The following is a 27,066-nucleotide window of genomic DNA, read 5'->3' on the forward strand; positions in this document are numbered from 1 at the left end:
TTCTCCTTTGCTGTTACTGGAGTAGAATTTAGCTCTGGAGGCCATGCAGCTCTCAAACTGAGGGAAGAACTCCTAGTGCTGACAAAGCTTCAGCTCTCCAGTGCCAAGAATCCCCGCTCAAAAAGAATCACTTTCAATCGGTGGCATTAAAAACGTCGTTGTTGCAGAAGGTGAAATAACACACACCTCATGGCTTTCATTTGCGCCTCGCCCTCAGTGGAACCAACACTCCTGCACGCACAGCCCCAAAGAGATCTCCACATTCAAAAAACAAAATGAGGTTTTAAAATCCATTTTCAGTTGAGACTTAAAGGGCACTGATGCAACTGAAGGGACACATGATATAGAAAGAAAATTGGCTGGTTGGGTTTTTTTCTCCTTTTAAATCAGCATTGCCACTGGAAAAAAAAAAATACAGCTCCCAACCTTTTGCTAAGAGTGGGCATGGATCAGGCTGGGATACAGGAAAGGGAAGTGCTCCTATAAGATATTAAAACACCCGTGTGAGTACGTAAATGAGTACATTTTAAAGACCAATTCATACTGTCATAAACTGACAACCAAGAGGAACATTCATTCTTGACACTCCACATAAGAAGACAAATTCTAGTTTACTGAACTCAGTTTACAGATATTTTCACAAGCATAGGATGCGCTGCCAGTAACGGATGCTGTGCCTGAAATCTTTAACTTGCATTTATTATGAAAGTCATACTGTTTACATCTGTAATGTCAACAAGATGCCACAACTACAAAAAAAGATTGTGCACATTGCAGTTTCAATGCAAAAAACAGTAAAATGGAAATCCATTTGTTAAAAAAGTAATTAAAATTACTCCAGAAAGCAAATGAATCATTTTAACACCTTTACATCCAGTCAAATTAAAATGGTTAACGAGAAAAAATACAAATTCAAAAAATCTGGTATCCCTGTTAAAAAGGCAACTACTTAAGCATTTCTATCAATTCGCACATCGATCTCCCTCCCACGAAGCTGTATCCCATTCATCATACGGCAGGCTCGCTCAGCTACTTCTGGGGACTCAAATCTAACCACACCACATCCTTTAGACTTCCCATTTTCCATCTTGATATCAGCATACAGCACGTGACCTTCAAACGAAAAGAAAGGGTCTCGTTTAGCCTCGCAGGTACCACAAAACACAGTTCTCTGCTTTATACCACAGAAATTACACCTTTAGAAGCTACCCTTAATTCAAAACTTTAAGCTGCAGGACAATTTCACCAAGTCATTGTTTTAAAGGAGTGTTCTCCATTTAAGATTAATTAATTCAAACTAGATTTTCAGTTCTCATTTAAACACCAGCATCAACCTGTCAACGCACGTTGCACATCAAACTGATGAGGTTGGGAGGTGGTTTTGCAATCAGACAAGCAGCACAAGGTATTGGGGAGTAAGGTTTGGGCACAGCAACCGCTGCCAAGGAAAAGCTCCCCAAAGCTGAAGAGCACACTCAGTCAGGAGCTGAATTCAGAATGTTTTCAATTTTGAACCATGTCCATTTAGAGAGTCTGTGCAGGAGCTTTTCAGCAGTTCAAGCCTTGCGCATCTCTGGTCTTGTGTCTCTCTACAACTACAAAGACGCTATCCACATGATAAATCCAGCCCCAGAAATGGAGAAGGTAAGAACGTGTTTTCTCTAAGCATTTCCAAGCAGCCCAGAAGGCCAACTGTATCCTGGGCTGCATCAAAAGAAGCATGGCCAGGCAGGGCAAGGGAGGGGATTCTACCCCTCTATTCCTCTCCTGGGAGACCTCAGCTGGAGTATTGTGGCCAGTTCTGGAATCCTCATCATAAGAAGGAGATGGAGCTGTTGGAACAGGTCCAGAGGAGGCTACAAGGATGACCCGAGGGCTGGAGAACCTCCTGTATGAGGACAGGCTGAGAGAGCTGGGGTTGTTCAGCCTGGAGAACGCACTGGGGAGACCTTATAGCAACCTTCCAGTACTCAAATGGGCTACAACAAAGCTGGGGAGGGACTGTTTACAAAGGCTTGGAGTAATAGGACAAGGGACAGCGTGTATAAATGGGGGGGGGGGGGGGGGGGGCGCGGCAGATTTAGACTAGACAAAGAAGAATTTCTTCATAATGAGAGTGGGGAGGCCCTGGCCCAGGTTACCCAGAGCAGTGGTGGCTGCCCCATCCCTGGAGGGGTTCAAGGCCAGGTTGGATGGGGCTTGGAGCCCCTGATCCAGTGGGAGGTGTCCCTGCCCATGGCAGGGGGTGGGACTGGATGACCTTTAAGGTCCCGTCCAACCCAAACTATTCCATGATTCTGTGATTTAACTGGGTTATCAACTGGACAGGCATTTCTTTCCTACACTGCAGAACTCTTGCCAGTACAGCAGGGAAGGTAAATATCCTCACAACACTTGTCAGTGTTGACACCAAATTTGAGTGAACTTTTAGTTGAGGTATTAGTATCAAGGACATACAGAGCCAGGCATTATTGTTTAATTCCTACTCAATTCTCAGAGTAATTACCAGTGATAAAGTAACTTACCACATTCATTAAATTTATCTTTCAGCATTTTCCATGTAAAATCAAAAGGAAGCTGTGAAAAGAGAAGAACAGACCATTACTGAAGATCTGCTGAACAACTTGCAAACACTGCCACATTTTCAAAACATCTTTTAAATCCTGGGACAGCCACTGTTCAGCATCTTCACTTACAGATGCAGAGAGTTCTTCTGTTAAAGAAGAATGGCTAAAGAAAAGAAAAGTTAAAGAAATGGCTTCAACTTGCAAAAGCCCACCTAACTCCACCTTTGGCAGCACACAGTATTAGATATTCTGACTAAAGTTAACTGAGCAGAGATGAGATCAATGTGTCAGTACCGACTAATTTGAGGAAGAAGCAGAGGCAGGAAAAAGGCTACTCACATTTCTCACAAATATCTGACAGGCTTTTCTGGCCACCCCAGCTGCAGGTCCTCCAGTTCCTCCAAGGGAGCCTGCAAAATTGCCTGCAAAGTTTCCACGTTCCATGTCCATTGGTCTTTCAAAATTGCTTCCCATTGCAAGTCCCATTCGATCTATGCCTGCTCCCATGCCCTGTCCCATAGCAGGACCCATTCTTTCCATATTAGTGGCTCCAATGCGCTCCAAGCCCATTCTCTCCATGCCAGCAGCACCCATACGATCTATTCCTATTCTTTCTATAGGAGCAGCACCAATGCGATCCAAACCAGCTGGCATCCTCTCTATCACCTGACCCATTCCAGTTCCCATTCCAGCAGGGACCATACGCTCCATACCTATACCCATTCTATCCATGCCAGAACCCATACGCTCTACACCGGATCCCATCCTGTCCATAGTGGTGCCAACGCGGTCGATGGCAGCACCCATTCTCTCGATACCAAAGCCTATTCCAGAACCCATTCTTTCTATGCCTGAACCCATCCTCTCGATGGCCGGGCCCATCCTCTCAATGTTAGGAGCAATGTGATCTATGCCCAGAGGGGCCATTCGGTCGATTCCTGAACCCATTCGCTCCACGTTGGAGCTCATGCGATCCAAAACAAGACCCATCCTGTCTATTTCTGACCCTACTCTCTCCATCCCGTGCCCCATCCCAGAAGGTATTCTTTCTATTCCCGAGCCCATACGATCAATGCCAGGTGCCATCCTCTCAATCCCAGGAATGCTGGCATTTCCACCACCTGGAACACAACACACAGATTATCAGTAATCGTGCAGGGACAAAAAAGGTTAACGCACACTTAAAGCATTTCAGTAGTGTATCATCCTTCAGAAAAGCGACTGTACAGTGTGTTCTGTTCACACAGAATACAAAACCAAGGTTTATTTTGGCCAGCAAGAACTGTTGTTGACTACGCAGCCCATCACGACTACAACACATGATTCAGGGGAGCAGTCCTCTCAGACCACATACTACAGCTGAGATGGATGCAGGTTTATCCCTTCACTAAGGAGCTTAGCATCTGTACACACAAAGAAAGCCTTCCAAAAAAAACAAACCCAAAACCAACCAAACAAAAACCAAAGAAGAAAATTATGAAGGCATCTGCAAACCTAGGAGAAGGTTAGGTGGCAAAAGCAATATTTTAAATATAATCTTAGCTGCGGGCTGTCTTGTGCAGTATGCTGGGGATTACACAGGAGTAATATAGTAACTGAAATTACAGTTCAAATAGAGATTGTTTGGAAGAGAGATGAAGACATCATTCTTGCCACACAACTCAAGATTGCTTCTGAAAATCAGGGAGACACTTTTACAAGAAAAGCCTGCCCAAACCTAAGAGCCTTCTATCACCAGAGCTCCAAGAAGAAGAAAAACTCCACACAAGAACCACAGCAGAATGGCCATTACAATGTCACAAGGCATGCTTGGCCTTTTAATGTGGGAATAAATAGAAAAAGGTTGTCTGTGACATAAAACACAAGCAACAGGTTTTTTCTACCCCTTGGCTGAGTTGTCCTGACTTTGCTACAGGATCTTCTAGTTCCTGCAGCAAAAGGATCACTCCCCTATAGTTTAGCCCACTTTGCTGCTGTATGAAGGATCTTAGCTTATCTATGAAACCAAGTTTAGCACTGCAGCCCTATAGAACCAAAAAAATCTTGAGTTCAATACTGATTTGAGGGGAAAAAAGCCTTGAAGAAGGCATGCATTTAAATTATCTGCACATGCTAAATAGAGTTATATACCTTGTTTCTCTTTAAGGTGAGCCTATACTCAAGAAAAGTGAAGCAACCACATTTACCAACAGCACTCATCCTGCTTGATTAGTACCTTAAATAACACAGAATGGCTTAAGGCTACACTTGTGCAAGCAAGTTTGCTGGGTTTTTTTAGAAGAAACTGCAATAAACACTTAGTATTTCTTCAGCTGAAAGCCAGCAGTGTTGTTTTTAGAGTCTCCCAAAAAAAGCCTAATCCCACACAGGCAGAGCCAACTCTTGGTTATTTACATGTTGTAATTCAGTCATTAACCAAATACAATTCACTGGGTAAATTGGGAAAGGAGGCAAGCATCTGCCTACTCTGAGATATTTGGGTTCAGCTTTGTTTCAGCAATTCTGCAGTCTGGAATATTTCACTACTGAAACAGTCCAATATTTCCAAAGTCATCGAGCAACTTGGTAGGAAGCTGAATGTTACCCCAGGCAGTGGAAAGGGACATGACTATGTCTGCACTGAAAAAAATTTATTATCTTACTAGTAGCATTTAAAAAATGGGCAACTGCCAGAGAAGCTGACAGGCTAAAAGTATTTCTTTAATTAGTCGCCCAGTAATCTTTTGAAAAGTGCATTTAATGCATAATATTTCTTATCTAGCTAAATATTATCTTCCTCAAAACTATTCTTATTGTACTATGCTATTAAAAAAAGCACAGCGAGCTACCATAACTGAACTGCTACATTAAGCGCTTTGAGGTTTCTGAGGGCTGTGTTTGATTTGCAGTCTTAATTTTAAGGTAAGGTCATTTTTGTTTATTTTTTTGTGAGTTATAAAAAAAGATGACCCTTCCCTTCCATATAAGATACAATTTCATGAAGAGTCATCCGAGTTGTATTAGGAAGTGTACTGCATTTAACTTTCTTTAAAAATTAATATAAGTGACCTCAAACTAACAGAGCACAGCAGTAAGAAAAGCCATTTCAGGAACTGGCTGAATCAAGCTGTACACACACAGCACAGCTGCTCACGGAAGACTTGAAAAAGGTTCAAGCTCTGAATCTTTCCATGAAGCACATTTAATATCTTCTGCCATCTCAAAGCCTCTACAGATAGAAGAGCACTGCACTACCTTTGCTCAGTTCAAGTAATATTTTACCCAAGTTATTTGCTACACTGATAATCATCTTTTTCCCACTGGGGTTCAAAAGGCAAGACTCACAGAAGAGCACTAATTTTAGATGCATTCTCTTCAGTTATCTTACGTTTGAGTCTATATCAGATTCCTGAAATGCTTGGGAAGTGGTGAGGAAATCTGGAATTCCATTGCACAGCCCACAGATTACTACTAGTACGTCCATCTGCCTTCTGTAAAGCTCTTAGGAGTTTGATCAAAACCAAACTACTGCAGCAAGTACCCTGAAAATATAGCCTGTTTTGGTATAACAAAACACATGATTTTTATGTACAGTTCACGTATGACAAGCAGGCGGTACAAGTTCTTAGCTCAGTGTACTTACCTATTCCTCTCTCCAAGCTCTCTCCAAAACTACGAGACATTCCCATTTCATTTCTTCCGAATTCTCTTTCAAATCCTCCACCCATGGCGCGATCCATCTCTGAAAAGAGTAAATTTGATATGTTCTTCAGGGTGCCTAAGTAACTCCTGAGAGAACATTCTAATCTTTGAAAATTACACCCGTAGTAACTGCAAGGCAAGTTTTTATTATCTTCTCCTGATCATTTTATGTTTTCTTGAGTCCTAAAGAAGAACAAAAAGCAGGACTCCTCAATATGGACAAACGCACTGGAGGCAGCCACTCTGCTCTGGAGAAGTCTTTCTGGTGAATGCTGATAAACAGTTTATCTCATTCTAAACTAGTCCTCTAAGGCAATTTCAGAGCATCACTTGTTTCCTGCAGCTCAGAGGCCGTTAGTGACTTGGGGACACCGTGTCAGCTATCAACTTTTAAGGTTTTCCAATGAAAGCTGAGAAATCTAGAGATTACACTGTCAGAGAACACAAGTAAGACGTTGGATATACAAAAGACTAATGCCTACCGCTCATTCTGCCCATGTTCATTCCAGCCGGGAAGCGACCAATGTTTTCCATGCCACCAAAAGGACCTTCCATTCCTAAAAGATAATATTTTTTCAGGTGGTATTTAGCAGTGGCTTTCAACTTTACATTGCATTTCACCCACACAAGTCGCTTTCACAGAACATTTCCACAGACACTCTGTATCAGAGTCACAAAACAAAATTTGGTCATACTGTATATCTCCTAAACCAAGGGCAGTTTTAACAAGCCGCATGACAAAAACATCAAGTCATGTTTTATCTGAGGTATTAACCCTTCCCCATACACCTACATCAGTTTTACAACTACTCAAAAAGGAACAAGTTAGTACTAAACCAGGAACGATTTCAAATAACACAAATGCCTGCCAGACACATACAGCTAAGCTTACGCGACTATCAGAAAGCCCATGCTATATACATGTTAAAAAACACAGCTTACCTCCCATTTTATTCATTCCAAAGCCCATGCCTTCCATTCCCATTCCTCAAAATAAAAGAGAAAGCTTTATATAGCAGACGTAATTCTACAAAAGTTCAGCCATTAGACTGGCTGTAGAAAGAGACCATACAACATGTCCATTGTTTGGACTGAAGAGCTTACATGTGATAACTCCAAGTAGATTGCAACATTCCTCTCAGAAAATAAAGCAGCAAAGGGGAAAAACCCATAGGCATTTATAAATTGAAAGCTGAATGTGTGCTACTTTTTAGGTGGCTCTTTAAAACTTGTGCTATTTAAACATACCCTAAACAAAGATTTGTAAGCCCACTAATATGTGTTAAAAGTGACAGATGGTTTTAAAAGTTTAATGTATATTTGCAGTGTCTGCTGCTCATGCTCAAGAGTCAGAAAATGAGAGCTGTGCTTCAACCACAGTGAAAAAAAAATGGAGTAGTTTAAGTTCAAGTTTCTGTTATCAGGCTCATTACTTAGCTCAACAAAACCTCATTTGACTTTAAGACTCCTAACACACTTCAACTCTTTGTGTAGGCAGAACAAAGCTATCTACCTTCTACACAGCTTAAAGCTCTCATGAAACAAAAGCATAGGAGTAATCTTACCTCCAGGTCCCATGTTGCCCATTCCCATGCCTTTGTTTAAATGATTTGCATCAATAGGTTGACCTCCAGGTCCTAATCCCATGCCAATACCACCAAGACCATCTGAAGAAAATATTCAGATATCAAAAAAGCCTTCTTTCCATAGTTTGACAAAACAGCAAGTTTTATTCTTAAGTAATTGACTTCCATTCTCCAAAAAGCTTGCTGTGTTCCCACTTTGGGGTGTGTACTTTAAGCGTGAAAGTGTATAGTAAATCCAGAGTAGATGTGTCTTGAAATATACTAAAAACTATTTCAAATATTCTTTCTCGTAATCCATTTCTTGTCTTACTACTGAGAAAACTTGCTTGGTTGGTTTGTTTTAAGCTGACTCCTGAAAAATAACTGGCTAGAACACTGCTTATTTTGTGCAACTCCTCAATCTAAGGAGAACAGAGTGGGCAATTTAGTATAGAGATCTTCTAACCTTTGCACAATAATACCCTTGATTGACAAATGGCTTGTTTCCACCTTTGCCAAGGTTCTTCCCTTGTAGAGAAGAGTTTAACCACAAAGTTCAACCTATAATATGATAGCCACCTATAGAATTCAGAGCACACAGCCAGCCTCTTCTCTGAGCAAACAAAGTACATCAATAGCAGGCATAATTTTGAATCTTCCTGTATCCAAACCAATTAAGGATTCCCCAGTCCGAAGAAAGAAGAAAAAGCCCTCATATTTTCCTTATAGTTAATCAGGAAGAAAGAGTTCTCTGCTTGCACTTGCAAATCAACACCTTAATGGCATTCTTGACATGAGAACAGGAATTCCTCATTTACAGCTCAATGCAATAAACACAGGAAGTGTCGAAACTTGTTTTAAAACAATACAAGATAACCCTTCCCCACCCCAGTAAAGACCAAGAAACAAGCTTCCATTGGTATTTGTTGAGTTTCATACAAAGTTGGAACACTTGCTTTCTCTTCAATGAGAAGTAATACCATTACAGACAGTCAAGGCAGCATAAAAACCATGAATGACACTGCTGCTGAGCAAGGCTTTGACAGATACACAGAAAACTGAACTCATTACGGGATGGATTGATTGATGATCACTAAAATTGTGCGACTTAGCAGCACACAACAGATTTGTTTCTCAAGCCCATGAAAACAGCACCTGGCTGAATTAACAGAATTATGTTAACAGCCACATTTTACATTTTTGCTGTATTTAAGCCCATCTTCCCCCACCTCTAGCTTCTCCCTTCCCAGACTCTTCTTGTTCGGTATTTCCAGTATCTCATCACAGGATGGTTGAGGTTGGAAGGGATCTCTGGAGGTCATCTGCTCCAACTCCGCTGGCTCAAGCAGGGTGACCTAGAGCTGGCTACCCACCCAGGACTATGTCCACACAGCTTCCGAGCCCCTCCCAAGGATGGAGGCTCTCTGAGCAACCTGCTGCTTCAGTACTTGGTCACCCTCACAGTAATGGTTATTTACATTCAGATGGATTCCCCAGTGTTTCAGTTTACGCTCACTGCCTCTTGTCCTGTCACTGGGTGGCTCCAAAGAGAGCATGGCTCCCACTTCTTTATACCCTCCCCTTTAGGTATTCATATATATTGGGGTAAGATTCCCCTTAAAAGACATGAAAGATTCTCAGGTCCTCAATTCAACCCTTTCAATTGAAAGAAAAAACATTACATACCCAGAATACTGGAGCCACACTTTCCCCTATTGACCAATTTATTATATTTCTATTAAATCCCACTATTAGCAGTAGTTTTACAGGGCATCAGGGTCTCTGGATCTCAATGAGAGATCTGGAAGCCTTGAGAACATAAATGGGATACTGTTTTAAGACAAGCTTCTAGCCGTGAGCTGAAAGAAGTATCCAAGAAAAAAAGACAAGACTGAGCAGCTGCTCTTTACTATTTCCCCCCTGGATATTATTCAGACCATTTGGATCCCAGCTTTAAAAGGTCTGAATCAGAGTCTCACTGGGGCTGGGATGGGGCCCAGTTGCTGAACAGCAAAATAAGAAACACAACATGTTCAGTCATACAGGAGAGACTTACGAGGAAGTTGTTGGGGTCGCTCTGGAGGAAAGAAGTCTCCTTTGGGAAAGGCTCGTTCATCCTAAACACAATTCCACAATATATTAGGCTTTGCAAGAAAAGTAAGAAATTATTTCTGGCCTTTATTTTTTTTAATTAAAACACAAATTTAAAGCTAAATCAACCTTCATTGTATTTAGGATTGTCTTTTAGCAAAGTAATCAGAATTGACTTTCCCCAGTTGTGAGTTGACACCACTAGGAATTAGATAAGTCACACGTTTTGCCCTGTATTTCAACTGAACCTTGAAATCAGACGTCATCCAAAATCAGAAGCATAATTAGTTCAAAAAGCAGTAAGAATCTGAACATACTTACCATTTTTACATGCATCGGTCTGTCAAACAGCAGCTGCCCATTAAACATCGCTATTGCTTCATTAAGGATCACTGTTCAAGTGCTAGAACCACACAAAATCATAAAGCTCTGCGTTCTATCTGATGCAGAGAAACACCCAGTCCAAAAATTACATCTCTCTGGGTTGCTTCTTACACTATAGTTCACAGATCAATCAACAATCCTTCTGCTTTCTCCAAAGATAAAGCTTTGAAATCAAAATAACTGAATATTCAATCAAAGAATGGCTTTTTAAATTAAAACATGAGTTAAAAATACTCTTCTGGTTAAGATTAAGTTCATTAACAGATCACTCAAAACGTGACTCCAAACCAGCCTAGGTGTTTAAATGTTTCATCAGTGACTGCAGCCATTTAAAACAGGAGGCAACATGCAAAAGTTCTCAGCATTTCCAAATCAACAAATAACTGAATTTTGAAGAATGCCACACCAATGAATCACGTGAAATGTGTGTCTTGTTCCCACATGGCCTAACTTATTAGCCACACAGGCAGAATGAAGTTAATGTTTAAATGGGAAGTTTAGGAGAGGAATGAGGGAAATATTTTCCTCCTTTCCATGCCATAGTTGCAAGTTGAGAAATGTAGCAAACCACTACTTGCATTACATAAGGATCCAGGGAACAGAGGAATACAGTAGGTCAAGCGATCTTACACTGCAAACAGATCTGTTTCACCCCTCCTTTACCTCCATCACAGGAATTTAAGACAAATTTTTTCTCAGAAACTGCATTTTAATGCTAGCTATAACCCAGAGATAAAATTTTATTATTTGGACTAGAAATACACATATCCACATCAGAAAGCAATTCCACTTTGTTAATGATTCTGAGTAAATAGTGACAGTTCTTTCAAGACTGACTTTTTTCAGTTTTCATTATGTTTCCCATCCACTGCAATGGCTTCTGTGACATGGCAATATCTTCACTTGTAACAACGCACTTTATATTTTCATCCTGCTCTGCTCACTAAGCTACTTGCTTACTGCTTACATCATTACTCTTCAAGGATACATATAGCTTGAACGGCCTCTATAGCTTGCTCGAAAGTGACGGTGCCAATCCCACGACTTTTGCCATCTTTATCTTCTAGAATGTCTGCCCGAACCACAACACCAGCCATGCTGAATACTTCTTTCAATTTCTTCCAACCAACCTTGTAATCCAACTGGAAGACAAGTAATATTAGAAACACGAGAAAAGTTTCTATTAGAAAACAGCTTTAGTGTTTTTCACATTTCTTTGTAGGGATCAGCAATCTTAAGGAACAAAAAGAATCTTCACAGAGGTAGGGTAAAATTTAAATAGCATAAAGAATGCTACAGATCTCAATGCAATGTTCTTGGCTTTGTTCAAAAATACAAATTAACAAGCACCATAACATATAGAACAGATCTTGATTTACAAGTTCACTAGCACAGAGAATCAAGAAGATGCCCCACAGAGTAAGTTACTACCCAATTTTACTAAAACAGAGCTGCAAGTCTAAGGCAGCTCTTCTAATTAGTTAGATTTAACTCAGCTAAGACCCACATATTCTGGTCACAAATCACACAGCACTTACATTCGCAACAAAGACAGTGCTTCCGAGTCTCCCTGCCTGTAAGGCATGAATGATCTCATTGGGTATGTTGGGATTGTTGAGTATACTAGGAGGGATATTGATCATGCCGGGGCCACCTGGGCCTGGACCAATACCCATTCCACCAGCTGCTGCCATGACCTTCTGCATCGCTCTCCTGGCATGCTCGCCATCAGGATCCTGCAAAAACAAACACCACACTCAGTTCTCTCTGTATTCCACTGAACGCATGCAGATTTTGTGGTATGACTAAAACAGTCAGAAGGAGGAGTTTCCTTGTCTCCAGCCAGCTACTTCACATACAATTGCCATCCACTAATTTGTTTTCTTTTAACCAATATGCCAGCATCCTTCAGATTATCGAGTTATTCCTACTCATGCAACTCCTCTGATTCTGAAAGTGTTTATTATTCAATGCCAACAATAAACCTCTTGTATCTATTCCAAAGACCGATAGACCCAGAACGGCATTGGAAAGGTTTTGGAAGACAAATGGCATCCTGGCATCTTCAAAACAATGCAACCATTCATTTACCTTGCGCATGGAATTCTTTACAAGACAACACACAGTGTGTAAATTTCCAGACTGGTTTGCACAACTTTCCCTCTCCCACCAACTGGCTTTCTAACCTGAAACAAACTTTTAATGTTACCCCCCTGCAGCCACGTATCTCTCTGTTTTAGGACATGCTAAAGAACATAAAGCATAGGATGAAGAATTCAAGGAAAGAAATAAGATTGTCACTTTATACTGAAAGTGAGTGTAAGCACCTTCACAATACAAGGTGAATTTATGCCACTTAGGTTGGAAACATCACACTATTCAGTGAGCAAAATGCACTAGCACACAGAATTAATTAGTCAGAAAGACAAATGCTTTTAAAATAAAAGCTATTTGAGTTAATTTGAACCTTGATCTTAATTTTAAGACTAAACAATAGCACATCATGAAAACACAAGAAAGGATAGCTTTCACATGATTATTTCAGCTACAGAAAATCATAGTAGTCTGAGGTGGAGAACACATTAAAGTGGATGAAAGTCACTTCTGATATATAAATAAGGTATTGCTTAAAACCAGATTAGTTCCAAGAGTGGCTGTCATACAAATTCAAGTCTTCTGATCAGGCAACAAGCTTTATCTACTCTGCCATAAACGTTTATTAAGTCACTTGAAGGCCTGAATGCTCCTCAGCAGTTAGACAGCCAACAAGATGTTTGTACCAGACATGTAGCAAAACTGATGCTAATGGCTACAAAAAACAACTTCATTCATTCCACACAGTCAGACTGGGGCAAGCGTTGCTGAAGTCCCAAATATTTCTAAGATGCTGTTTCACCTATTTCAAGTATCATTTCTGTTCCATGTCATACAGACAGAAGTACTCAAGTATGACAACAGTTTCCTGAAGAGCTGGGCAAATTACAACCACCTCTTCACAAGGACTGATACCAAAGGGTAACCTGACTCCCAGTACTAATGGTATATCATTAACAGGAAATATGGCCCAGATGTGCTTCACTCAATAGCTTTTTCTTCCAAGGTGCCCATAGAGGAGTCAGTGCTTGATAATTCCCAGGTCCCACTACATTTTTCTAACCCTCCATTTCACCTCTTCCTTCCTTTAAAGGGTAGCAAGAGGTCAGTAGTGCCAGAAGATTCCTTGTGTGCAGAAACAGGCTGCAGCCCCCAGAATTAGTTACTCTACTTACAAAATCTGCCAGATCTGAGAAGTGCTGCCACTTGCCATCCTCATTCTTCTTCCTAAGCACTCCTCAGACTACAGCTAGAAGCAGGATGCTTAGGGCAGACCTGCACACATTCTCTATCTCACATTCATGCCAATGTCTCTCATCCCTCACCATGAAGCAGGCAGGGCATAACAGACCACGAAGACCGCTTAGTCGAGAACATAGCTCACACATCCTAAGACCAAAAGTCAATGCTAACACTGAATTAAGTCCCTTTTTGTATTTACTGGACCTTCAATCCAGCCACAGCTGGAATAAAACTTTAAATTTCTCAATGGATAAGAATTAACTCATGGCACAGTTAGCATGTCACATTAGTTGGCAATAGCAAAGCCAGTAAAATGTAAACAAATCTTTGAAGTATTTCAGAAACTAGCTTATTCTACAGAACTGTGTGTAGAATCCATTCATTACAATACAGAATTTAAAAGGAAGAGTCAAGAACAAACACCACTTAAGCATGCTTCTTCAAATCACTAAACAAGAAAGCAGCCCTGCAGCCAAAGCCAAACTCTTGCTTTGTTGAAGTCCCGCATTGCTACCATCAGCACCTATTTCTTAAATCAAGTTTAGTCTTGATAATCCCATTCAAACTGAAGTTCAGCCGTTGCACAATGATGGTAAAGGCTGACTGTCTTTTTTTAATCCTACTTGATGAGTCCTGCCTTTTGTCAGTTATTCTTATCTGCAAATGAGTCAGTCATAAACCTTAAGAGCTACACTTTCACCTTCAAATTCAACATACTGAAAGAACAGATGCACGTCTTACTTCTTTCACTTTCAATGGTCTTCCACCAAGACTATGCTTGTTCAAAACCTCTGCAGCCTTTTTCATGCTTTCTTCCATCTTGAATTCAACAACACTGTGGGGATACAAGACATCTAAGAACATTGCTTATTTTTAAAGAGTTTCCTCATTTCTTGCTATAAATTCATAAGCGAACTTACGCGCATCCCTGATGAGATGATTTCACAGGCGAATAACAGGGAGGAGGGAAGAAAGAAGAAATAAAGTAAGTAAAAGAACAAAACACAAAAAACCGATTTTTTTTTTAAAGTCAAATCACATTAGTTAGCCCTAATAACGAAAACAAATGTAATCTTACCCAATAAAACCTTCAACACTTGAATTCCATAAGACAATTTCTTATGCATGAACAGGATTAAACTGTAGCTTCTGAAGTTGTAACAAACAGAACTAAGTCCCGATTCTCCAAAAATACCACACGCTTCATGTGACCTGTTCTTCATACAGCAAAACCCTCACCATATTCTCTCACCCTAAATCCATCTCCTTCAATGCAGTTAAGTGTGCTCCTACAATTTTTTTCCCTGTAAAATACTGTCACTGGACTAAAGGATTTAGGTACCTAGGAAGGCAAAATACCTTTACATTTAGGAATTGAGTTCTGTTTACTGGCACAGGAAGTGTAGTTTACAGAACCTGCTTTTGCACCCTGGCCTTACAAATTCAGCAAACCACTGCAGTGACACTTCCAAAACACAAGAATTTCATTAATATTCCATACCACTATACATACTGCTAGGGTCCATGGGTCATTCAAACAGCCAACGCCAACTGAACACGGTGGAAGACCACCCTAACACTGCTTACAAGGCCCCAGCCCACCTCCTCCCCACCCCAAAAGAAGCTTTAAGCAAGCCTATGCTAGAGCCACTAAGCATACACACTCTCTACCTTCCTGACTTCCTTTCGTTCCACGCCACCATACAGTTACATTTGTCATGTAGAAAATCCACAGAAGAAATCTCTCAAACACTTACCCTTGACTTTCCTTCAGCGTCCATTAAGAGCTCCACGTATGTTACCTCACCAACTACAAATCAGATTCCAGACGACACATATACCAAGGGAGAAAAGCCAAGAAAACAATGGGAATTTAGAACAATCAACAACCGTGTATGGAGCCTCTGCCTTATAAGAAAGCCCAGAAACACTCCATATTCACTAGACCACAAAACTGGACAATTACAGGTATGCAGTACAGTTTTAAAACAGTTAAACATGTTCTTGATTTTCCTCCACTTCAAAAGCCAGCTATTTCCGCAATATCAGTTTCCTTGATCTTTAGTACCCACTCATTACTTGAGGCAATCCAAATCCATGGGAAAGCATGCAAGAACAAGTTTCCGCTACTTTACACATCGTGCGATCTTATCTCAATAGTCCATAACTTGGACAGTTATTTGCCTTTCTCTGGATTTAAAGACAAGCTTCCAAAATAGGGAGTCAGACTCAATCAAGAGATCACTGATTGTCTCCTATTCATTTCAGTAGGTTTTGTCTTTTGTTAAGCCACAATAAAATAAAGTCTATTTTCTTTGCTTCAATAGGTAGCACTAAGCAATCTGCCATATTTGCTCTCAAGATGAGCCCATCTACAGAAATAGGCAAAATGCACTAGAAAACTACATCTGCACCTTTCCTCACAAGATCAGGATTGCCTTTTTATGACCACGTAACTGTATCATGGACCTCCAGAATACAACTACCAAAACAGCTGCTGCCCTTGAAGTGACTGGCATACAGAAGAATCAAAGAAAACATCTTTTTACTTTTTCTTTCTGGTTTTGGAAGTACTAGTTTTTACGACTAAGACAGGAGGACTCCAAGTTGCATTATCCAAAAGGTGAAAAGCACACTTTGTGGGAAACCACAACCCAGTCTGAATCCTGACAACATACACTGAGCTAGGAACCGAGTCTCATTCTCAGTCTACCTCTTCGCTTGGGATGGAGATATGGAGATGCGTTAGGCCCAGCCTCCTACAGGACCAGTCACTTACAGGACACCTGGTGTCATTATGCAAAAGGAATATCCTTAAGGTGTTTTCCAAAGCTGGAATAAAAGGAGCGTTTAATGAAATCGCTTTGTTAATCTCCACTTCCTACTTATCGAAAAAAAATATTTCCAATATCAGCATTCCAGCTCAAGACCAGTTAGCTGGACAGTTGTTTTCATGAGGACAGTGTTCGAGACTGGTGGAGGCTAATGCGCACACCGCTTTGAAAGGGACAGGGCAGATCAGAGCATTCAATTACTGTCCACAGCTTCCATATCTAAATAATACTTCTTGAACTGAAGCCTAACAACATAACATAGCATACGTGGAGTCGGTTCCAAGGGACTGGATTGTCAACAGCCCTTCTGGACTCATCCTTGGTGGCACATGGTTGTCATGCACCAAGTCCAAACATCCAGTGTTACCAAGCCATTCTGAAGCCATCCACCTCAACAGCAGCAGCCAGGGTCAACCAAACTGTGATCAAAAATGCAAATGTGTTGCAACAATTTATATAGTAAGACAAAGTCCCACATTACCTACAACACAAAACCGCTCCGTTTCACAGAGGCCAGAAGTCTGTGACTTTGCTACTAATAACACTATTGACCCCATGGACTGAGGGCTCTCCTCTCCCAGACACTAATCAAAATCAGCTACGATTCTTCCTTCTGATCCACACAAACACATCCAAAGAAGTTTGTCAAGCTTGAAAACAACACATTGAATATGATTTGACTTTTACTCTTTAACAAATCTGACCTCTGAACTACAAGATTTCCAGGAGTCTATCACAGCAGCAATCATGCATCATTTGGAAAGTCTTAAGTGTGTCAATTTTGCTCAGTGCTTGACATTCAAGCCTTAGATACCTATATTAAAAACTAAATATACATCTTGAAGCAGACATTTTCCTTCAAAGGACACCTGGACTTCCTGAATAGCCAAATTATAAAAAAAGCAGGGGAAGAGGAACGACACAAAAAACACCGTAACAGTTCAGAATCCAAGACACTAAGACTAGAATACAGAATAACTGAAATAAAAATGCGGGTTTTTTCACTTATAAAAACAATTCGACATGACACTTCTTCCAGGAGACTATTGTTAGAGGCTGGCAAAGGAAACTTTTTATTAACAGCCTATGTTGGGTCATGTTTTATTTGGCTTTTTTCTACATCCCAAACCACAATGTATCAGAACATCAGGCAATGGGGATAAAGCAGAACAGCAGAGAAGTGGAGCCTGCAACAGTGCACAGGCAATTAAGCCATGGAAAATTACCAACGGCAGACATTCATGTAGTAAATCTGCCTCAAAGAGCAAAAGTAACATACAGTGATGCAGGTAGATTTCCTTTCTGCTAGAGGATACCTGACTTCTATCAGCAAATGTATCCTATATCCACAAGTGGAGAAATTTCTTTCAGACACAAGAGATTTACTTAAAGAACTCAGACCAGCCTCCAAAGGAAGGTAAAACTAGCAGAAAATACTCGCTGTAAATCAATGCAAGTATAATAAAGAAATACGTTCCCCATAGTGTCTTTAGGACTGCACTTAAAGCAGTATGACTTCTTTATTGTTTTGAACTTCACACGTGAGGAAGTTCAGAAACTCAGTGTTCTTAAAACAAGAGATTCAAGCAGAAGTCATTGCAATAACTAGAAATATAAGACAAATCAAAGGAATCTCCAGTGTCACACTTATTATAGCCATCGGGTTTTCTCTCTTTAAACTTTATATCCACTTCCTAAAGAAGTTTCTCTGCATGGGAAATTAAGATGACCATGTGTGTCAACACGCAGATATTCTCCAGTGACTGTTCAGGAAGCTCAGATAAGTACATCCATATGGTGACTTGGGGCACAATTCAGATGAATTCACCTACCCCTGAAGACTTATCCGGGAAGTCACTAGGACAAACTCAGACGCAGATGTCAACGCTGAAGATACTAAAGTTGCACAACGTGATTTTAATAGTTAGCAACAAACCACAAAGCTGTGAAAGGTGTAAAAGGTTCAAAGAGGAAAGTCTCAGCAGGAGGAGCAGCACAGAAACCGAAAAAGGGGTAAATGCTTTATTTCACAGTTATTTCTTTGCCCTACAGGGTCAAAAGCAAATACTAAATATAGAAGGAAGACTCTCCAGACATTACTGTAAATGTAATTACAAAACTGTATGTATGTTCCATCACCTTCTGAAGTAAGGAACCACAAGCAGTGTGACTGATTGAAGAGGACCCTGCCATCAAAAGCCTAATACTTTCAACGTGAGGCAATCCAGAATTGGTCACAGCTTCTCCTTCAGTTAGTTTAAAGCTTGTGACAGGCAACCCCTGAAAAGCTATGTGGAGACCTTGGGCTGGGAAAAGAGCTATACACATATCAAGTTTTAGTTAAGAGGAAACAAAAAACTTCTTCCCAGAGTAGAGAGAGAAGAATTGGCAAGCTATTTCTTTACAGTAGGGGAAGGGAAATCTAACTTTACTTGAGAGAATTTTGGTTCTCTAACAGCCCAGGCAGGGAATACAAAGTGAAAAAGCTCGTATCCACTGATGAAGGACAGTGCCTCCTTGAAAAGACGGTTAAGGCCAGTGAAAACAGAGCAACTCATTAGCACATCTAATAAAACTAAGGAGGAACAAGTCAGACGTGGAACAGCACTTCCACATTACTTATTCATCTTTTCCTCTTTGCCCCCATAAAACTTCAGTCTGTAAGCACACTGCAACGGTCTTGGCCACCAAAACCCAGGGGACTCTCCAGCTGTCTTCAGGTACTGCAGTCACAGCGGTGCTCCCCAGCACTAGCACCTGGTATTGAGCACAACAGCCAGAGGGCACAAGTTACAGCTTTAGGAGGCCACAGAGGAGCCAACAAATTCTGGAGATGCAGCAAGAAAGAAGACAGCACATGAAGTTTAGCAGCTGCTTTTCTTCACAGAAATTTTAAGCTGGGGAAGCTTTGTTGCTTCTTTTCCTCGCATCTGTTCACACATCCAGGTTTTGCTATGAGGAGGCAGGCAGGCCTGATCCATACTGCAGCTCTGCCTGATGCAGACACGGGTAAAATGCCAATACAAACAGTCTCTGGACTGTCCTGGAAGCTCTGAATGACACATGAGCCGCTCCCAGCTTTGCAACAGAGCAGAATACCACCATTGCTTCATATTACAGCTACTCTTTCTCCTTGTATTGTATGCCATATTGCTACTCTGGTCAGGAAGAAGGTTTAATACAAAATTCTGTATTTCCTAAAGGAACCAATAAACATCACAAAATCAAAGACAAATTCTTTTTTATCATCTGCCGTTACCTCACTGATGCCAGCAGCCATGAAGCACTACCATTTTTTGCCTACGACAGAGCCACATTTAGAGGACCAAGACAGCTATTTAGCATTTAATCATGTTTGCAACTTCACTTACATGCTGAAGAACTGCTCCCTCACTCTTCTCCTGAAGCCGTTCACCAATTCCCAGTTATTAATGCTGATTACATGAGTTTAGTAGAACCTTGTGTTTGTCAGCCAATACAAGGGAGTTTCAAACAAGAACATTTTTTTAGTTCCATTAATAACCATGCCGTACTGCATACCTGTAATTGAGTTTCACCAACAAATACACTGAAATGACTGAACCAAGTCATTACTCTTGAGAGGTCACCTTTAGACGACTGTACGCATCTGAGAAAACCAGGTTGCAGAAATATGAGCAGACCTCGAAGCTCATGACTCCTAAACCATACTTACTGACGCAAAACAGCCGACTGAGGTGAACTCTTCCTACGTTCAGCAACCTGCTAACAGCTTAAGTCTTCACGACTGCCAAACGATGGAGCAGTCATGAAACACCTATTCTTACCCTTTGTGTACAGATCTGTTTCACGTGCTCCCAAAGCCTTGAGACATTTGGCCTGTAATTCTTACACTTACAAACCAAGAATTCTAACATTTACATTTTTCCACAGTCACATTCCTGGTTCTTGGAACTATGCCTTGTACCAAGAAGTACCGATGGAGCAAGTTCAAGCACAGCACAAGAGCACCAATTTGGTAGAATTTCGTGACTAATTAGCATGAATCACAACTACACAGAGGATCTAAGCTGTTGTACTTTAACAAGCAGTCCCAAAAACCAAGAACAATGCTTCTCAATGTTTAGCATAACAAGCCCTGCAGACAGAACGAAGAGGTTTCAACGTTCCCCTAGGAGTATCTGCTGGAATGAGTAGCTGAACAGCAAGGCAGGAAACAATCTCACACCGGACTTTTCCATCCACGTGAACTGGAGAGAAACCACAAGACACTTGGAACGGAATTCAACACAGTACTTAAAATTAAGACATCTACACATACAGACACTCCTATTAACCAATGTATCTTGTGTAGAACAGTGAAAGCGTAGCTTACGGCAAAAGATTGTTCATAATTAGGGCCTGTTAAAGCAGTCTAATATTGTAATTCTTCACATTACAGAAAACCATTCCTGAATCTCAAGCATCAACGTTTCACAGCCTTCAGCTATGAAAGTTTCCCAGGGCTTATAGTCCTGAAGTTCATTACACAGACTCAGTTCCATTTTGCCTCCAAAGACAAACATTTTCAAACCCTTTAGAAATTGGTTTTCCCGCTCATCAGGCCACACCTTTTGAACACATTAACTATCACTTCCTGCCTAGTTCAAACAAGTGAACACTGATCACTACTTTGCAAGACATTCATGACTGATGCTATGTATTTTAGAAGTGACCCACAGGAAGAACAGCTGTATTACTCTTAACTTGCTTTGAGATATTTTAATGATGGAGAAGCCAAGCATTTTCTTGCCCCTCTGGTGCATTTCCAAGGTGACAAACTAGTAAGTTGGGCATCAGCTTAAAGAAATAACATTACATTTAGACTTGCCACCACCTGAGAGCAGTCAGCTCTATTAGCTCATCTTCTTCAAGATGCTAAGATCAACAAACTAAGGCGGCTTCCATTCACATGGAACAGTTAAATAGAAGTGGGGAAGGGGGAAACACCACAAACAGGATTTCCAAAGCCCCTAGCCGTGTTGCAGCGCATGCCAAAGCACAAACCTGATTTTTCTTTTTTTGCAGGTCACCTTTAAATACGTTTTTACTGCTATTGAACAGCAGCATGGCTCTTTATCCAAGGACAAATCACCTTAAAGTTTGGGGACACAGCTATAAATACACACACCAGATCAGCAGTAAATAACTGCCTGAATTACCCAAAAGACATTAAAATGTTTCAGGAAGTTTTGTAGCCTGTCGAGGCTAAAATCTGATAAAAGCTTCACTTTTCCCTCATAAGAAAAATCCTCCTAAATCTCCGATGAAGCGCTACTAGCTCTATGCCAACATGCCAATAAAGGAGCTACCCGTCTGGAAGGCTGCCAGGTAACATGTTGTGCAACACCCAAAAAGGCTTCAAGACAACCTTTTACAAAACTCATGTCACTAAGTCCACCCAGAACTTCAGCTCTTAAGTTTACAAACAAAGTCAGCCACAAGTAAGATGACAGACATCACTTGGCCACCTGAGTTGTACATTACCTTTCTCTTTGACCAGGTCTTTCAGAGACTGCCACTTCACATCAAACGGAATATTTGTTATAAAAGCTCGGTATCTTTTAGCAGGATTAGCATATGGCTCAAAGCGATTTCCTCCTCTTTTGACACTTTTCTCTTTTCTCTTTTCATTTTGGCTTGGTCGTTCACTTTCACTGCAAGCAAAGAAAGATAATCATACACATTAACTACTCTGGCATTTGATCAACGTCACACCACCTCCAGGAACATCACCTGTTACATTCTTAACACTAAATCAAAACTTGCAAAGTTTCATCCATTCACATATTTTCAAAATCGCACACTTTCAACTAAAGCAGGTATGCACGGGACCAGTGCTACACAGTGTATTGGAACAAAGATTTCCTAACAGCAGACAACTCATGGCATGAACACCCACTATTTCCTCCTGCGCAGATCCAATCTAACCAAAGATTTGTTTCAAAAACTGAATCACTTTAAAGCCAACCAAGCCTCACTCCATCTCCTCACTATGTTCCAGAACAGATGTACATGCTATTTATTTTCTTCTTAGCACACTATACTATTTAAATCCACTTAAGTCAAATAATACATTGACCCAAATATTTGTAATCTTACACTAGAAGACTTTTAACAAAATAATCCTGTATCCAACTAAACACTCAGGTCAATTACTCTTGCCTAGTAAGTCCTTTTTTTTTTCCCCCTTGTCCAATTAACAGAGCTTTTGACCAACACAAATTCAAAGCCTCAGTGCATTCCAAATGTATTAAATAGTTCTTCTAAATCATTCAGAATACCAGTTCTAACAGATCAGAAATTAAAACATTTTAAATTAGGACCATTTCTCATCCAACCTAGATGACCATCAGATATAACAGGACACAAATGCCACTGAGTAACAGTATTAAAAGAACAGGACAATGAAACACCTCAGCCTGACATGACTTCCTTAACTAATCCAATTAATCACTTTGCACTGGCTGAGAAGATGCAGAAATAGGTCTTCAGAAAGAATTCATAAGAGATCAATTTAAAAAGCTGGTAAAGTTTCTAAAACTTATTTGTACATTCACTAAGCTTTTGCTCAACTTAAGATCTACATAGCCTTACAAAGCCCAAGCCACGTCATGAATTCCGACTCTCATGTGAACACACTTCTGCATCAACACTGTCTGTGGCTTTAGAACCATTTCCATCACTCAACAGACACAACAGCCTGCAGGGACAAAAAGGAAACAAGCACGTAGATGTCTGAGATTTTATATTTCAGTCGGTTCCCTATTTTCATGTAGCAGCCTACATTGTTTCAACCACAAGGATATGTTACAAGCAAACACAAAGATATTGTACTTTATGAACACACACAAAACCCAGTCAGGTCAAAAGACATGTCAAGGAAACTACTTCAGCTGCAAAGTTCTTTGTCCTTTTGCAGGATTTCAGACACCACCTCCATGGGTTTCACAGACCGTAAGGACAAGAACAGGCAGGCACAGAACCATAGAAATCACTTAAAAGACATTGGTACCAAGTACAGAAACAAAAGAGCATGTAGAGGTTCTTTTAAGGGAGTCCTAAGCAGCAGGAATGAGCCCCACATCCCCTCAAACACATCATGCCTGCCTGTGAGAATCCCTAAAAGGGAAGGGAAGGTGTGATGAAATTTCCACAGCAGCTTTTTCCACCTCAAAACAGGAAATCAGAAGCCACTAGGTATCAAAATCCAGCATAGGTGAATCCCCCTTCCCAAAACCAAAGGCACTGAAAATCCATTCAATGGACATTAGCATGATCACTGTACACGCATTAGTTTTGCCACATGGAGTTTGATATCACAAGCAGAACTGCATCTACATACAGAGATAAGCTCTCTGGAGAGACACCAAATATAACAGGGGCCAGGAATTAAAAAAAAAAAAAAACAGAACAAAGTAGACATCTTTACTTACACTTCCAGGAATAAATTGTCTCCTTGCATGAGACAAATCACTCATTATGCACACCTACAGCTGCAGGCTCTGCCACAGTCACCAAATAGTAAGTTTTGAGGTGCAGACAGAACCTAAGACATGAACATCTTCCATACACCCTGCACTCCACATGAGGAGGGGAGAAGACAATGAGAAGACCCTTCCCTAGCCCTGGCTAACACATCACATGTCCCTGCATTGTGTGTCTTGAAGCACTGGGATCCCACCTTCCAGGATCAGTTCTGCTCCACTCCTGAGCAGTAGAAAAAAGAAAGAAATCAGTTGTGTAAGTCAATTTTTTCTTTTTGTTGCATAGTTTAACTATTTTGTGTTGGGAAAAAAAAAAATATAGATACATTATTCCCAAAAAGTGATACTTGGGAAGCTGATTATCTTCAGGCAGAGGCGAGAACCTTTTCTCAAGCTGAGGCACTCGGCCACCTCCTCACCATATCCATACCTTCTCCATCTACAGACTATCTTGCTGGCTGCTATAGAATCATAGAATTAGCAGGTTGGAAAAGACCCACCGGATCATCGAGTCCAACCATTCCTATTAAATACCTCCCGCCTGTCAGCTCCAGGCCAGACTATGGATATGCAACATGTTGGGGCGTAACGGCCTGCAGCAACGCAGCCTGCGTGACACACAACTGCATAACACTGCTCAGGAGCAGCAGATAAACAAATCCAAGTCATCTGAAACATGACTCATAGAAGATCAGGTTCAAAATGCCGATTCTATCTCCGCAGCACTTAAGGCCTGGGGCCAAAAATTAACCAAAGAAAACGGTATTAAGAAAAGCTACGCTAACTGTGAAATCTTCCAAAATGAGTGGCATTAACATAGGAAAATCCACAAGCAGTTCAATATTCTTCTGCTTATTATCCCAACATTTACAGACCTAGAATCGCACCCCCTGCAGGTTTTGGGTTTTTTTAATGCTCTGTTGCCATCAGACCTATAACGACTCCTTTAAAACCTCACATTGCCTTCAACCTCTCGCTCTTAACACATTTCCCTCTCGTGTTCCCAACCCACTAAACCATCAATCGCGAAACAGAGCGTGCTTTGCTCCATACACTGCAGTGATATTGGAGATGAAAGCTGGAAAAGCGCTGAGCTACTGCATCTCGCCTTTAAGAGAGCAAAATTTAATTAACTTCGGACATTAAAGTCCACCCCACCAGCACTACCTAAACCTCGTTAAGTCACCCACTGTGAGAATTAATTGATAGGCTTTGCTGTGGCTGGTTTGTATGTTTAGTTATTTCGTCATATAAATCTGTCTCATAAGATGTAGCTGGTTTAGGTCAAGAGATAACCTGAAAGGAGTCTCCAGATTTAGCTGGATAATCTCAAGAAGAATGAACATTCTTTGAGGATTTACATATATCTTTGTCTAAAACTTGCATATACCCCCACTGAATTTTAAGATGGTATGTCTTTTTTTAAGAAGGGCATCCAATTCAGCACTGAAATGTAAAATAAAAATATTATAGTCTTTGCTTCAAAGACTTTGTCCCTTTATCAGTGAGTAAGTTTTTCACACCACCAAGGCCCAGATGAAAAACTTCCTAAGCGGGACGGGCAGAACTCCCACCGTGGGGGCTCAGAGCAACGGGGATAAACTGGAGAGGGGCAGATTTAGGCTTGATATAAGGAAAAATTTCTTCTCTATGAGAGTGGGGAGGCCCTGGAACAGGTTGCCCGGGGAAGCTGTGCCTGCCCCATCCCTGGAGGAATTCAAGGCCGGGTTGGATGGGCCTTGGGCAGCCTGATCTAGGGAGACGCCTGCCCGCGGCAGAGGGTTTGGAACTGGATGATCTTTAAGCCCCCATCCAACCCAAACTATCCGACGATTCTATGACCGGCACCCTCCCCGCGCCCGCATCCGCGCGACCACGCTGGGAAAGGCGAACGCGGGGCCCGCGGGCCTCCAGGAGCCACCCGGGTCCCCAAGCAGCGGCCTGTGCCCCGACCCCGCTCCCGGTGGCGTTCGCCGCCCGGCGGCCCCCGCCCCGCTGAGGCGAGGCCCGGCCAGGCCCGACCAGGCCGCGTGCGGCGGCGCCTTAGGCCCCAGGCTTCGGCGCGGCCCGCCCGTCGGCGGCGGCGGCCGCCGTACCTCTTGGGAGGAGGGTCCCCAGCACCGCCTGCCCCGTTAGGCGGCGGAGGAGCAGCAGCCGCTGTCGCCGCGGCGGCTCCGGCCGCTGCCGGTTCCTCCATCTTAGCGCCGGCGCCCTCGGCGCCCGCCGCCACCGCCGCCGTGGCCGCCATTTCCCTGCGCTGCGCCCTTTGTGTGAGCAGCGCCCCGCCCCCCTCCTCCCCCCAACCCCGCGCGGGGCACGCCGGGAGCTGCGCGTGCGCAGAGGAGCCCCCGGGGCACGAGGGGCGCGGGGACCCCCGGGGAAGCCAGGGGAGGATGGTCTGGGGTGGAAGGGACCTCAAAGCCCTCCCAGCTCCACCCCCTGCACCACGGGCACGGACACCTCCCGCCGGATCGGGCTGCCCAAGGCCCATCCAACCGGGCCTGGAACCCCTCCAGGGATGGGGCAGCCGCAGCGCCCCTGGGCAACCAGGGCCAGGGCCTCCCCGCTCTCATAAGGAATAAAATTCCTCCTTGTATCCAGTCTAAATCTGCCCCTCTCCAGTTTAGACCGCTGAGATTAATTGATAACCGTATCCTAGGCACAACCATGTCCTGGGCTGCATCCAAAGCAGCGCGGACAGCAGGGAGGGAGGGGATTGTCCCCTCTGTTCCTCTCTGGGGAGGCCTCAGCTGGAGGGTTGTGTCCAGTTCTGGAATCCTCAACATAAGGAGGAGATGGAGCTGTTGGAACAGGCCCAGAGGAGGCTACAAGGATGATCTGAGGGCTGGAGAACCTCCCGTACGAGGCCAGGCTGAGAGAGTTGGGGTTGTTCAGCCTGGAGAAGAGAAGACTCCAAGGAGACCTTAGAGCAGCTTCCAGCACTGAAAGGGGCTCCAGGAAAGCTGGGGAGGGGCTGTTCACAAAGGCTTGGGGTGACAGGACGAGGGACAATGGGGCTAAACTGGAGAGGGGCAGATTTAGACTAAACATTAGGAAGATTTTCTTCACCATGGGAGTGGGGAGGCCCTGGAACAGGTTGCCC

General features: G+C 42.2%; 1 protein-coding gene across 2 annotated transcripts; it reads right to left on the bottom strand.

Annotated features, from left to right (window-relative positions):
* Positions 1–592: 592 nt before the first annotated feature.
* On the bottom strand, positions 593–26,245 carry HNRNPM (heterogeneous nuclear ribonucleoprotein M). Of its 2 annotated transcripts, none has more exons than XM_069878236.1 (16): positions 26,060–26,245; positions 21,964–22,133; positions 15,382–15,434; positions 14,545–14,552; positions 14,366–14,459; positions 11,827–12,024; positions 11,277–11,430; positions 10,226–10,275; positions 9,870–9,930; positions 7,814–7,915; positions 7,191–7,235; positions 6,731–6,805; positions 6,190–6,288; positions 2,907–3,688; positions 2,526–2,577; positions 593–1,113 (listed from the first exon to the last, which is right to left on the bottom strand). In XM_069878236.1, the coding sequence occupies exons 1-16, from the start codon at positions 26,209–26,211 to the stop codon at positions 950–952; spliced, it is 2,259 nt and encodes a 752-aa protein (XP_069734337.1). In that variant the 5' UTR covers positions 26,212–26,245; the 3' UTR covers positions 593–949. The 2 variants fall into 2 exon arrangements, with proteins under 2 accessions (XP_069734337.1, XP_069734336.1); XM_069878235.1 differs by having other exon boundaries at positions 14,342–14,459.
* Positions 26,246–27,066: the final 821 nt, after the last annotated feature.

The sequence above is a fragment of the Phaenicophaeus curvirostris genome, chromosome 28 (assembly GCF_032191515.1).
Source record: "Phaenicophaeus curvirostris isolate KB17595 chromosome 28, BPBGC_Pcur_1.0, whole genome shotgun sequence".
Lineage (NCBI taxonomy): Eukaryota > Metazoa > Chordata > Aves > Cuculiformes > Cuculidae > Phaenicophaeus > Phaenicophaeus curvirostris.